Below are 12,841 nucleotides of genomic sequence, written 5' to 3'. Positions count from 1 at the left end.
GGTGTGGATATCTTTAATGACTATGGACACACCTCTGCCTTTGGTGTTCCGGTCCAGGTTACATGGCCGAAAAGTGTGGTATGAGTTATAGCCTGGTTGTGCAGGGGTGCTCTCTGGAGCCTTGAACCAGGTCTCAGTCACTGCACAAATATTGATGTTCCCCATTTTAAGGAGTGCCTCGAGTGAGTGCATTTTGAGACTTCTAGCATTGAGTAGCATCACCCTCAGTTTTTGCTTGCCTGTTCCTGTTATGGCGGTGAATTTGTCATTTGAACCTTGCCTAAAAAAGGCACTATAGGGGCGGCAAGAACCTTAGCCAGTATCCGGAATCCCAGGACTGACAGGTGCAGGCCATCTCTAGCAAAGCATCATGGTCTGTCGACCATGTCATCCCAGGCAGACAAATACTGGATCCCTTTAGAATGACACCAGAAGCTAAGCCAATTGTTGAAGTCAATCATTTTGTCCTTGTACTGTGGCATCATTCTGGGTGATGACAGAAAGCTACTCAGAGCTAGGGTCACACCTGCCTGGGCTACAAGATCGGAGAGCTCTTCCATGTCTCTTTTCATGTAGTCCAGGGAGATATATCTCAGGTCATTCACACCAACATGGACAATGATAGAGTCATATTTGTACTTGTTGTGGAGTGACCTGAGTGTTTGGGTTATGTGGCGGACCCTGGCACCCGACAGGCAGCTGACAGTAACATTCTCCTTGTTTAGCCTGGTGAGTGGGACATCAGTGTGCCTGACTATAGAGTTACTTATGACTAGTGTGTTTGGTACGTTGTTTTGCCTTATAGTTTGTGGTTGAGTGGCACACTGAGTCTGCGGGCTATGTATCATTTGGGTTGTGTTGGGGGGGGTTGCTTGCATTTCTGCCTTGGAGGTCTCTGTTGCTTGAGCAGATTATTACTGAGAGCCTCCGCAAGTGTTTTTCTGTTTCTATGTGTGGATTTTGGTGGTGTAGATTTAGTAAGACTATGTGATGAGTGTGGTGTGGTGCAAGTGTTTACCTTCTCCTCTTGACTGTCAAGTTCAGTCTTGGTTGGAGAGAGCTTTACCTCCAGTTTGGCTAGATAAGTGCATCTCTCACAGGTTGTAGTGTTGGGTGGTAGGAGAGAGGGTTGTCTGTGTACATGAGGCAATTTCTACAATGCCCCAAGCTGCCCAGATTCAGCAGATAGACTGGAGAGAACACTGGAAGCTGACCCTTGGACATGCCTGAATAAAAAACTATTTTCCTCTAGATAAGTGAGGAAAGTGAGCACAAGAGCTGTTTTTCTCTAAGCAAGGGAGGAAAGTAAGTACCAAAACTGTTTTCCTCTAGGTAATGAGGAAGGTTGAGTGCTGTAGTAATTAGTTTATTTAGTGCTTACAACAAGTGTTGATCACGAATAAGCAAATTCAAGTGCTAAAACTAAGAATCTGTATCTGGACTAAACTAGTTACAGGAAAGGGGGGTTTCTATTACTTCTGAGAATAGTAGGATACTGCTGTAAATTTGTGCGTGGTCTTTCTTCAAGTCTGTCTTTCTGTATATCATAATATATTATTTGATTAGATGTAGTAGGATGTTAAGCATTCCAGGCTGCATGCAAGCCAAAAGTGTGTCTTTTAAGCATAATGCCAGGAGCCTTTTGTGGTCATGCAACTGTATGTATTACTGAATAATGTACCACTTACTGTGAACATACACAGATCAGAATATAAGTGACTATGTAACACCAAAGTGTACAGATCTAACTATAATATGCTTCAATAAATCTTATCTGAGGATGTAATCAGATGCATGCGACTTCTTCTTCTTTTGGCTTTTTCCCAGTTAGGGGTCGCCACAGCGGATCATCTGTCCACTCATGACTGGCAGTGGAGTTTTACGGTGTCGAGTTGTCAGCCCGGCGCCCAACCTTCCACAGAAGGCACACACACACACTCACACCTAGGGCCAATTTAGAGTGTCCAGTCCACCTACTGCATGTCTTTGGGATGTGGGAGGAAACCGGAGCACCTGGAGGAAACCCACGCGACCACAGGGAGGACATGCAGACTCCGCACAGAAGGCACCCCAGCAATCGGATGCATGTGACTATGCTTTATATTTTCCATAATTTGTTTAATTACTTGTAAATATTTATTTATAGGTCAAAGGTAGTTAGATATGCAGTCTGAAACTATTGAGAAGCCTGGCCCATTTTCCTAGTTGCTATAAAGTACTGTTTGGTTAAATTATATGCTCAGTTACACATTAGGCAAATGAAAGATGAGGGAATGAAAACACAGACCGCAGGAAACAGCATGTCAGTAACTCATAATCGTAATCCTCTGTGTCTACTACCAGAAAAACAAAATAAAACACCAAGACTATGAGTCCAAGTTGTGATTGAAAATGTTATGATGACCAGCTCACCTACTAGTAACCAAACACCTATGTCACATTTGGTTGACTCACTGATAAAGAAGTAGGAATATATCTGCCCATGTAGCATCTGGAGACTTCATACATACATATATAAATACACGCGCGTGCACACACACATGCACACCTCCCCCAATAAAAGTGGTATAACTTGATTGTGAGCTTTTTGGGATTTGAGAACTAGTTTTTCCTAGATTTAATAATCTCATAAGACGATAAAGTAAAAAGAAAGACTCACTTGATTTCACTGTAAGATTTCTGCCAGCTTGTCATCATAGTACTGGAAATTCTCCTGGATGTCCTCCCAGGGAGTGAACACATTTTGCTCCTCGGTATCCTGTTCCACAAATGCTGACCACATGGAGCTGAAGTCCTGAGGCTTCATGATCTTCAACTTACAGCCAGCTCCTTTAATCTTACGTAGACCATCCTGGATCTCTGGCTCCTCCCACATGAAGAGTCGGGCAATCAGAATGGTGAGCTGCAAATTCTTGTTTTTACGAAGCACATTTGCTATCTTGGCCGCACAGGCACTGCATGGGCTGGAAGAGACATACCAGGTAACACGGTACTTGCGATTCGCTTGGAACTGAGGTAAGATGTCATTGAAGAAGGCCTCCTCAGCATGTGAGGAAATATGCTCATCTTCCACAAAACCACTGAAACTTTCCACTTCATCCCCATGGATTTCCACTGTGTAACACAGGAAGGTTTTGTTCCTCCCAGAAGAATACTCTACATTCTTGAACTGAAACTTGAAAACAAAGGGAGAAATGCGCTCCCTAGAAAAAGGAAATAGAAAGAGAATGTATATTATTAGCATGTGAACTATGTGGTTAAAAATTCTACTAATTATTTCAAGGTGAGAACAGATTTGCATAACACTGAGCCTGGGACTTTCTTCAAAGAGAAGTTGTAGTAAATCAGTTTTAGAATGAAAAAGTCATTATACCTTCTATGGATAAAACAGTCACCACTAAAGGTCAGTGTTTAATAAACATAAGTAGTGGATAGTCAACAGGCATGACAACTGTCTCTGTCATCATCCAGGCAAAAATACTTGTGCATTTGCAACCTGTAGAAAAAAATCTGGCAAACTTACTACTAGCAGAGGTTCCATTCTCTGTTAGAGCCATAAATTAATCAGGAGGAAACACAGCAGTCCTGCTGGGAAGTGAATGCCAGAGCTAGTAGCAGGAGGATATAGTGGCAGAAATTGATTTGGGGATTTCCTAGTAAGGTGAAGAAGGGAAAACAAAACAAAAAAAAAATGAATGAAAACTGATAGGCACAGATGGGAAAGGTCCATTTGGAGTGTGTGGTTGGAGGCCAGCTGTCCTTGAGTGCAAACGGACTGCCTTGACTGGAAAGCCTGCTATGGTACTTAATATGGCACATCTGCTGACTGCTCAGTTTGTGGAAGCATTACATTATGATCGTGTCTATAGCACATCAGAGCATTCTAAACTGGACTGTGGAAGGGAAATAACTTGAGCACAGGAAGAATTCCAAGGCAGCATATAGTACGTCAGCCAAAGTTTCTTGCTTACAGAGACAGAGAGAGAGAAACCGAACACATTGATTTTAGTAGACCCCCCCCCCCCCAAAAAAAAAAAAAAAACAGAAACTGGGATTTGCTTACTTTGGTGGAATGGGGCTGTCTTTAGATGATGTTTATCCAGGCAGCCAGCCCTCCGCAAAATGTCTTTACCATTTTTTGTCCCTCTGGACCTCATTGTTACTGGCCCAGCCCCCAGTATTCAATGTCCATGCCAGGTCTACCAACTACTCTCCAGCTCCCCTGGACTTACTTTACATTTGCTGGGGCTGATCATGGATCCTGAGGGTGTTCAAGGGCTCATCTCATCTATGGTTTTATCGGGGGGGGGGGGATTTTTTGTTTTTGATAGTCACTCCATTTTCCTGCCCTCCCACACAATTTTTCATTACATCTGTGGGCTACTCCCCTCTTTTGGACCATGTCTTCCCTTAGGAGCATATCAACAAGCACACTCCCACCTGGGATGGACATGTCCATCCCTTCCTGCCGCTCCATTAGATACCTGAGCTGCTAATCAAATCTGGATCAGCTGGGCAATTGTCAGGGCTTTATCCCTCTATACCACTGCAGCAACTCAAAATTTCTTCATCTCATTCACATTTGCTAACTGGGTAGGTCCCAGTTTCAGAGACAGCCTGAGAACAAGAACAAAACAGCACTGAACAAGTAGAACCGATATTGTGTGTAGTGCAAGACACCTTTCAGCTGTCCCTGTTTTTGCAGAACATCCCTAATTTTGTTTCATATTTTTACCCTGTTCCTCAAAATTTTTGATTTTATGGTAAATTGCTGAGGATTATAGTCAGTCTGTAATGCTCATACCACTCAACCTCTTAGTGCCAGAAATCTGGACAAAGCCTGACATAATGGGGGGACAAAGGCCCAAAAATAGGGACTGATTTTAAATATTGCTCTAATAAACTCTAGAGTTGTTAGTGCCAAGGACCTGGCTAGCTGTATCTCTGACTAAGACTTGCAGGTTATACCACTACAGTTGCACTCATTAATTTAATAGCATAGCCTGCCCGTTCTAGGCGGTGGGGGGACTCATTTTCATGGAAACTTGAGAACATAATTGTGTGTAATTCATGTTATTCTGAAATGGGTGGCATTTTTAGTTTTAGTATGACTTTACACTCGCCTTGCTGATTTTCAGACTCCAGGATTGCAGTGGTAACTCACTCCCTATTTTAGTATATTTTTGTTGAGGCAGAAATGCAGCATGGTGATGGCAACCCAGCTCGTGAGTGAAAGGACAGCAGAAAACTAACCTACCCAGCCCGTGAGTGAAAAGATAGCAGAAAACTAACCTACCCAGCTCGTGAGTGAAAAGATAGCAGAAAACTAACCTACCCAGCCCGTGAGTGAAATGATAGCAGAAAACTAACCTACCCAGCTCGTGAGTGAAAAGATAGCAGAAAACTAACCTACCCAACTCATGAGTGAAAAGATAGCAGAAAACTAACCTACCCAGCTTGACTGAAAGGATAGCAGAAAACGTACCTACCCAGCTCGAGTGAAAAGATAGCAGAAAACTAACTTACCCAGCTCGATTGAAAACTAGCAGAAAGCTAACCTACCCAGCTTGAGTAAAAACTAGCAGAAAGCTAACCTACCCAGATTGTGAGTGAAAGGACAGCAGAAAACTAACCTACCCAGCTCGTGAGTGAAAGGATAGCAGAAAACTAACCTACCCAGCTTGTGAGTGAAAGGACAGCAGGAAAACTAACCTACCCAGCCTGTGAGTGAAAGGACAGCAGAAAACTAACCTACCCAGCTCGTGAGTGAAAGGATAGCAGAAAACTAACCTACCCAGCTCGTGAGTGAAAAGATTGTAGAAAACTAACCTACCCAGCTTGTGAGTAAAAGGATAGCAGAAAACTAACCTACCCAGCTCGTGAGTGAAAAGATTGTAGAAAACTAACCTACCCAGCTTGTGAGTAAAGGATAGCAGAAAAGTAACTTTGGATGAAGGTGTTTAAGATTATGAGAGCTTGTGCAATAAGGACTACAGCAAAAAAAAAAAAAAAACTCCTTAAGCAATGTATTTGGATACCCCTACAACCCTTGAGAAATATTATTATTGTAGTGCAAAAAAAATAAATAAATCAATTTAGCTCTTCCTGATAAGCAGGGCCAGTCGTAGGTAAACTGGCACCCTAGGCAAAAAGCCTCGCAGAAGATAATCCCAGCAATTATGCCTTCCCTGTTTGCTCTGTGCATGTCAGGTGTCCAGTTAAGTAGTCCATCTTTCTTCCCATAAATTCACACTAGTCCTATTGCCAGATAGTGCCTGTTTAAACTGAGAAAATGACAACAGGGTCAGTTACTTTCATCTAGCAACCTTAACCTCACCCAGCAGTTGCAGCCTTGATGTCTGATGACTGTGTAATATTATTTCACCTCCATAGTCCACACAGACAAGTTGCCACGCATTAAAGTATTCCAATCCAGGTTGCTCCACACAAATCACAAAGCCAGAGAAATAATGCGAAAAATATCTGATCACTGCCACCGCTGCAAAAATAATAGCACTAATCTTACCATGCAATTTCTCTCATCTCAAGTGTTCATATACATCACAAAGCCGGAAATAAATACTGTCAAATATATATGTCTAATCACAGCCATCAGTATTGTAAAAATAGCAATAATACTTAACTCATTGCACCATTCCTCTTGTCTATGTCCAGAACTTTGCAGAAAGTCCTACATTTTATTTTGTTCTGTAAATAAAACACAATAAAAAAGACCTCCTTCAGGCAGCTTCAGACCTACATTTGAATGATGTGATGCAATGTCTCCTGACCTTGCAACATTTAAGGTTAACGTATGCTGATTTAAATATTGCCCACCCCCAGAATGCACTCTGTTTTGTGAGTGCAGTTTTGTTATCTTTCTTTTTTTTTGTTATGCTTTTTAGAGCAAAGAAACATTGCTCTCATAAATAAATAAATGAAGAAAGATCACCTCTAAAAGTACAGCTCTGTAGGCAGTCACCTAGTTTGCCTATGCATAAGGCTGGATCCCCTTTACTTGTTCGAAATTACAGTTTCCAGAAAGTTAAAAGGACGAGATGACTTCACCAAAAACTTCCTTTCTTGAATGGTCGGATCACCGGAATTTCACTCTGGGAAAGAGGCAGTCGGCCAACATGATGAACTTTGCCCCTTCCCCCACTGTAGTGCAATCTCAGAGTTGGTATATTTAGTTTGGGGGGGGGTGTGACGGGTTGAACCCCCTCCCTCACTTGGGTGGGTTTGATTTACTTCAGTTTGTTTTTTTGTAGTATTGTAGTAGTGGCCAAGTATTTCCTTTCCCAGAGTAAAATTACGGAGTTCTGCTGTCTCAAACTTCCAAAAATTCAATCATATGGTCTTGGCCATATGACTTTCAAATTTCTGGACGTTCAGTAATCTGATAAGGATCCAGAAGACCGGCCCTGATATGTGCACAGTACATTTTGAGCTGCATGTTTTTGTAGCAGCAAAAGTAATGGATGTTAAAGTGGCACATTTACAAGATGCATCCAAACTAATAATGCAGAAGGATAATTAAAATTTAACTTAAAAGGAGTAAATACATTCTCTACTGATTCCTTAATCCCCCTCTAGGTAATTGGCACTAAGGTGGGACTTCCGTCACTCTGCCCATGACCAGGGGTCAGTAACGGATTCACCTCATCAGAATGGCACTAGGGTAGGAGGAAATGAAGTGCTAGAAAGTTTTCCTTCCATGCAGTAAATGTGGCTTTCTGGAGTACAGTGCCTTTGTGAAAGGTCTGGAGTCACTGCTGAGACTTTCACCTTATAATGCCTGGGAAAGAGGACAGCAGAGGGAGATGTTTATATCATTAGGCTTCCTGAAACTGTGAACAAAAAAGGAAGTCATTACTGACCAGTTTCAGATATAGGTTTAACCCAGGAACCATGCTGGGGTTATAGACTGCCGAAGATCCTATGTGAGAAATATATAAATAGCATTCAGACTTCAGTAGAGACTTGGGAGTTCCTGCCTTCAGACTGGATACTGGAAGAAGACCTTCCATGCTCTGAGGAAGCTAATCACTACAGATTGTGGTGATAGGATGAGAGGAGTGGTGGACACATAAGTCTGGCGAAAGTGTGGCCAGTGATTTGGATGTCATCAGGTGATGGGAACATAACACATAGTAAAAAAATAAATAAATAAATTAAGGAATACTCAGAAATTTATATGTGGTTGTAATCTACTCTCAGCCTTCCCCTCCACATCGCCATATGTATTTTAACATGTTTTGGTCTCTATTCTTGCTTTGAGGCCAAATCTCTTAGCCTCTCTGTGCAGAAAACAGAAAAAAAATCATTGCCCCCTGCACAACCTTTTTCAGGGCCAGAGATCATCTTGTATAAATCCCCAATCCTCACAGTCCCTGAAACCTTGATTTGCAATGTATTTTCACTCTTTTTCAGTTATAAGGCTTTGTGAACTAAATTGATCCGTTTTTACATCAGTCTACAGACACTACGGAAACTAAAGCTTTTATCATATAAAAGTATGCAAGTGTGGTCATTCATGATGTATTAATCTTAATTTGTGAGTTATTCAGCAGTTCCTTTAGTGAGTGAGGGCATTCCTAATGCATTCAGGAACATTCTTATTAAGCACAGTTGTCAGGGTTGCATACATACATATGTGTTCTGGCAGAAGGCTTGATTAATGCAGTTAATTCTCTGTAGCTCCCCTTAATGTGCCTTCCAATTTCTCATTCATCCCTTCTGAAAGAGTTGCTTTTCATTCTCTGTACCACCCAGTCTGATAGCTTATTCCAGCTGTCCACCACTCTTCCTATAAAGTATATTTTCTTTTTTTTTCAGACTGAGGTTTCCTTAATTTAAGGTTCTTGATCCCTCATGCTTCCCTTTATTTCTTTTTGGCTGAATTCACTCAAGCTCATTTATGATTAGTTTGTGGTTCCATTACGTCATCCTTCGTTCTTGCTGTTTGGGTTCGGAGCCGATCCTCAGCTCTGACTCGGCCATCTTCTATAGCTCAAGAGCTGTTTACTGGCTCGAGGCTACCCCTTATCCCAGCATACCCAGCGTCAGCTACCCAGATCTTGTTTGCCGCTTCAGCTGCGAGGTTTCTTCAATTACTGGCACAGGATTAGTATAGTTTTTCTGTTATATATTGTTGTTTATTCTTAAAAATTTGTTAAGTATTTGTCATTTTTTTGTGTAGATAATATTCCTTTATCCCTTATCGCTTTCTTGTGTATTTTAGCTTTGTTGGCCGTTGCTCCATAACTCGAAGGCCTTCTGTTTCCCTTGAACTCATTTAAATTAGAGAGTCCCCCCCCCCCTTAGGATAGCTGTTTAAATTAGAGGCTTTCCTTTCTGTTCCCTAACTATAAAAAAAAAAAAAAAAAAAAAAAAAAATTAGAGACTTTCTTTTCTGTTCCTTAACTGTAAAAAAAAAAAAACAAAAAAAAAAAAAAACATAAAAGTCTATTTGTTTCTTGTTTTTTGTAGTATAGCTTCTTATTATTGTTGTTGTGGTTATTGTTACTATAATGTCTAAAGATACCAAGATATCTGGCTTCAAAAAATGTGACTCATGCTGTCAGAAAATGTCTCTGACAAATGTGCACACTAGTTGTGTATATTGTTTGGGCACTGTTCACCTGCAGGACTCCTGTGCTATATGTCACGCTTTTAGTTCAAGGGTCCTACAGGAGCGCAAAAACAAATTAATCCTTCAGGGATTATTGAAGCCTCAGGATTCCCTGGCTAAAAGTACTCAGCCAGCGAAATCCCCTAAGTCTGTCAAACCGTCGGCTCCACCTTCGGAGCCAATTCCTTTACTTGACCAACCAAGAATGTCGGTGCCAGATGGCACTGACAAGACATTCCCTTTGTCAGCTCCATCTGCTATTTTGAAGCCATCTCGAAGCCATAAGAGACTGAGGTCTCTGTCCTTGGAGTCCATCCACTCGGCACCTCAGTCACCTTTGCTGCAGAGTGAACATAGCCATCATTCTTCCCGCTCCTCTCGATCCTCTAGATTATCGGATCATGATGTGGCGAGAGTAGTAAGTAGGTTGCTTAAGTCACAGGCACTGGCAAAAATTCTGTCCAGCCCACCTAAACAGGTATTTGCTCCAACCGCCTCTATTCATGTTCCGCCTCAGACTACATTTAGCACGGAGTCGGAGACCATGGATCCGCAGGTAGTAGAACCATTGGCGCAAATCATCATCTCTCCTTTGGTTCTGACGTCCGCTCCAATTACCTCGATTATATCTTCTATCGAGGGATCTGGGCGCCGAGGCTCTCTCGTCAGCTCCAAGGGGGAAAGTGGCATTGGACCCTTGTCTGACCCCATTCTCCCCCACGGAGCTGCGGCGCAGGTGAGCTCGGCTCCAACATCGGCCTCAGAGCCATCACCCTAGATGCAGAGAAAGACTCCTGTTTCTTTAGAGCCAGAGCTTTCTCTGCCTAGAGGTCGGGATGCCTTCGAGATCATGCGGAGTGTACTGTCCCCCAAAACAGCTCTACTGCCAGCTCCATCGGCTCCTCCCCCCATGGTGTCTGTTCCAACCTCTACTCCTCCTCCAGACCCCAAGTGTAGGGAACCTATGCCCCAGGTCACCCCATTGGGTGATCCCTCTTCTTCTGAAACCTCCCCTGATCACTCAGAGGAGCCTCCTAGGAAGAAGTGCAAGAGGAAGCACATAGACTCCCCTGAGTCTGTCACTTCAGATACAGACATGGATGAATCAGAAGGGTCCCCAAGGTCCCCCACTGAAGATGTTTCCTTTTCGGACATCCTTGAAATGCTTAGACAGAGGCGAGACCGGACTTCCCTAGCCCCTACCGAGGATGAGTCTGTATACCTGGATGCATTTGGTTCCCGACCTTCCACCTCCTGGGTATCTCCTCCTTTTGATCCACTCATGTCTGTAGTGGCTTGAAAGGCTTGGTCAGCTGCAGATTCTGTGGAACCTACTCCGAGGAGACCAAACAAATTTATTACAGCCCCCCAGGACAAGCAATTCCTCTCCAAAGGTGTGCCCGTTGATGCCATGGTGGTAGCAGCAGCCACTAAGAAAGAGTTAGCAGAAACCTGTTCATCTGTTCATCCTCCGAACAAAGAGTCTCGGACGATAGACAGATATGGAAAGCAAATGTTTGCTTCAGCGACCTTTTCAATGAGGTCCCTGAACTATCTATGCCATTTTACATGTCTTCAAAGGGATCTCTTGAAAGAGCTTGGAGAATACCCTTCAAGATCCTACAGCTGAGGGAGCACCAGCCAAAGTAGCTTCTCAGCTTGTGACTCTTAATTCCATAGTCAACTCCTCCGTGAGGCTGATTTCCTATGCAGCTGATGGAGTGAGCAGAGCCGCAGGCACAGGTGTGGCTCTCAGGAGACATGCTTGGATGCAGCTGTGTCAGTTTGCGGAACCCTTTTGAGCGTCCTTCACCAGTACTCCCTTTGATGGCTCCTTTCTCTTTGGGCCTCAGGTGAAAGACATGTTGACCAAGTGTGAGCAGGAAGGGAAGACTCTCTCTGCCGTGGGAGTCCATTTTTCCACTCCTTCCAGACCTTATCCCAAGGGTCAGAAGAGCGGAAAAATGTGGTTCCGAAAATCCCAGGGACCTTTTCCTGACACACGTGGTGATTTTTCCCCCAGGGGCAGAGGGGGAAACAACAATAACAGATGCCATCCTCATGGCAGAGGGGGACCGCAAAACCAGGGTGACTGAGAAACCTCCTCTGCCAAACCCTTCCAGCATCCCTGAAGGGTTGCCCAACTGCTCACCTCTGGAGGCAGTCGGGGGAAGACTTTCGCTGTACCCAAAAGCCTGGCAAAATATAACAAGAGACAGATGGGTACTATCGATCATATCCAGAGGTTACAAAATTCCCTTCCATCAATCCCCCATAGAATCAAAAAAGCACATCCCAGATGTTCCACCCAATGTAAGGGATCAAGCAGTCACAGAAGTTTCAAGACTGCTAGAAAAAAGAGCCATTCAAGAAGTCCCCGCAGACCAACTAGGATCCGGAACTTACTCAAGATTCTTTTTAGTACCAAAAAAGACAGGGGACTGGAGACCAATACTGGATCTCTGCAGATTGAACAAATTTGTACAAAAAGAAAAGTTCCGGATGGTGACACTGCAGTCCATTTTCCCTTTTCTGGGTCAGGGCAATTGGATGTGCTCGATAGATCTTCAGGATGCGTACTACCATATCAAGATGGACAGATGCTCCAGGAGATTTCTTCACTTCTGGGTAGCAGCCAGTCATTACCAGTTCAGAGTTATGACCTTTGGTCTCACCTCAGCCCCCAGGGTGTTCACCAAGTGTATGGCAGTAGTCACGGCTCACCTGAGGTGTCAAGGATTCCAGGTGTTTCCCTATCTAGACGACTGGCTCCTGACTGCTACCACCAGGCGTCAACTCTTAGAGGCACGGGATTATACAATCACATCATGCACTCAACTAGGCATTACAGTAAATTTCAAAAAATCTGCCTTGTTGCCCTGTCAGTCTATCACATATATAGGAGCAGAGTTAAACACACGAAAGAAATGTTTGCAAGACTACCACAGGAAAGTTTCCACTATTCGTCAACAAGTATTAATTCTAATGCAGAGCAAAAGGGTTCAAGTCAGATATGTCCTCCAAGCTCTAGGATCCATGGCAGCTGCCATTCTTCTTGTCCCATTAGTGCGTTTCCACATGAGAATCCTTCAGTGGCTTCTTTTCACGCAATGGTCTTTCCAGGAACTACCCATGTCTCACATGATCCTGATCACAGAAACATGCAAAAGGCACCTTTCTTGGTGGATGGTCTCCCCACTAGTAATT

The 12,841-nt window shown here is 43.4% G+C and overlaps 1 protein-coding gene across 1 annotated transcript in view; it reads right to left on the bottom strand.

Annotated features, from left to right (window-relative positions):
- The window catches only part of APOBEC2 (apolipoprotein B mRNA editing enzyme catalytic subunit 2), a 95,107-nt gene that overhangs the window by 16,463 nt on the left and 65,803 nt on the right, over positions 1-12,841 (bottom strand). The window contains exon 2 of the mRNA XM_044076492.1: positions 2,660-3,203. Within this exon, the coding sequence (XP_043932427.1) occupies positions 2,666-3,203 (538 nt within the window). The 3' untranslated portion in view covers positions 2,660-2,665. The remainder of the gene's footprint in view (positions 1-2,659; positions 3,204-12,841) is intronic.

Source organism: Protopterus annectens, chromosome 7.part0, assembly GCF_019279795.1.
Source record: "Protopterus annectens isolate FY-2018-M chromosome 7.part0, PAN1.0, whole genome shotgun sequence".
Lineage (NCBI taxonomy): Eukaryota > Metazoa > Chordata > Ceratodontiformes > Protopteridae > Protopterus > Protopterus annectens.
This window is presented reverse-complemented; position numbering and strand designations above follow the sequence as displayed.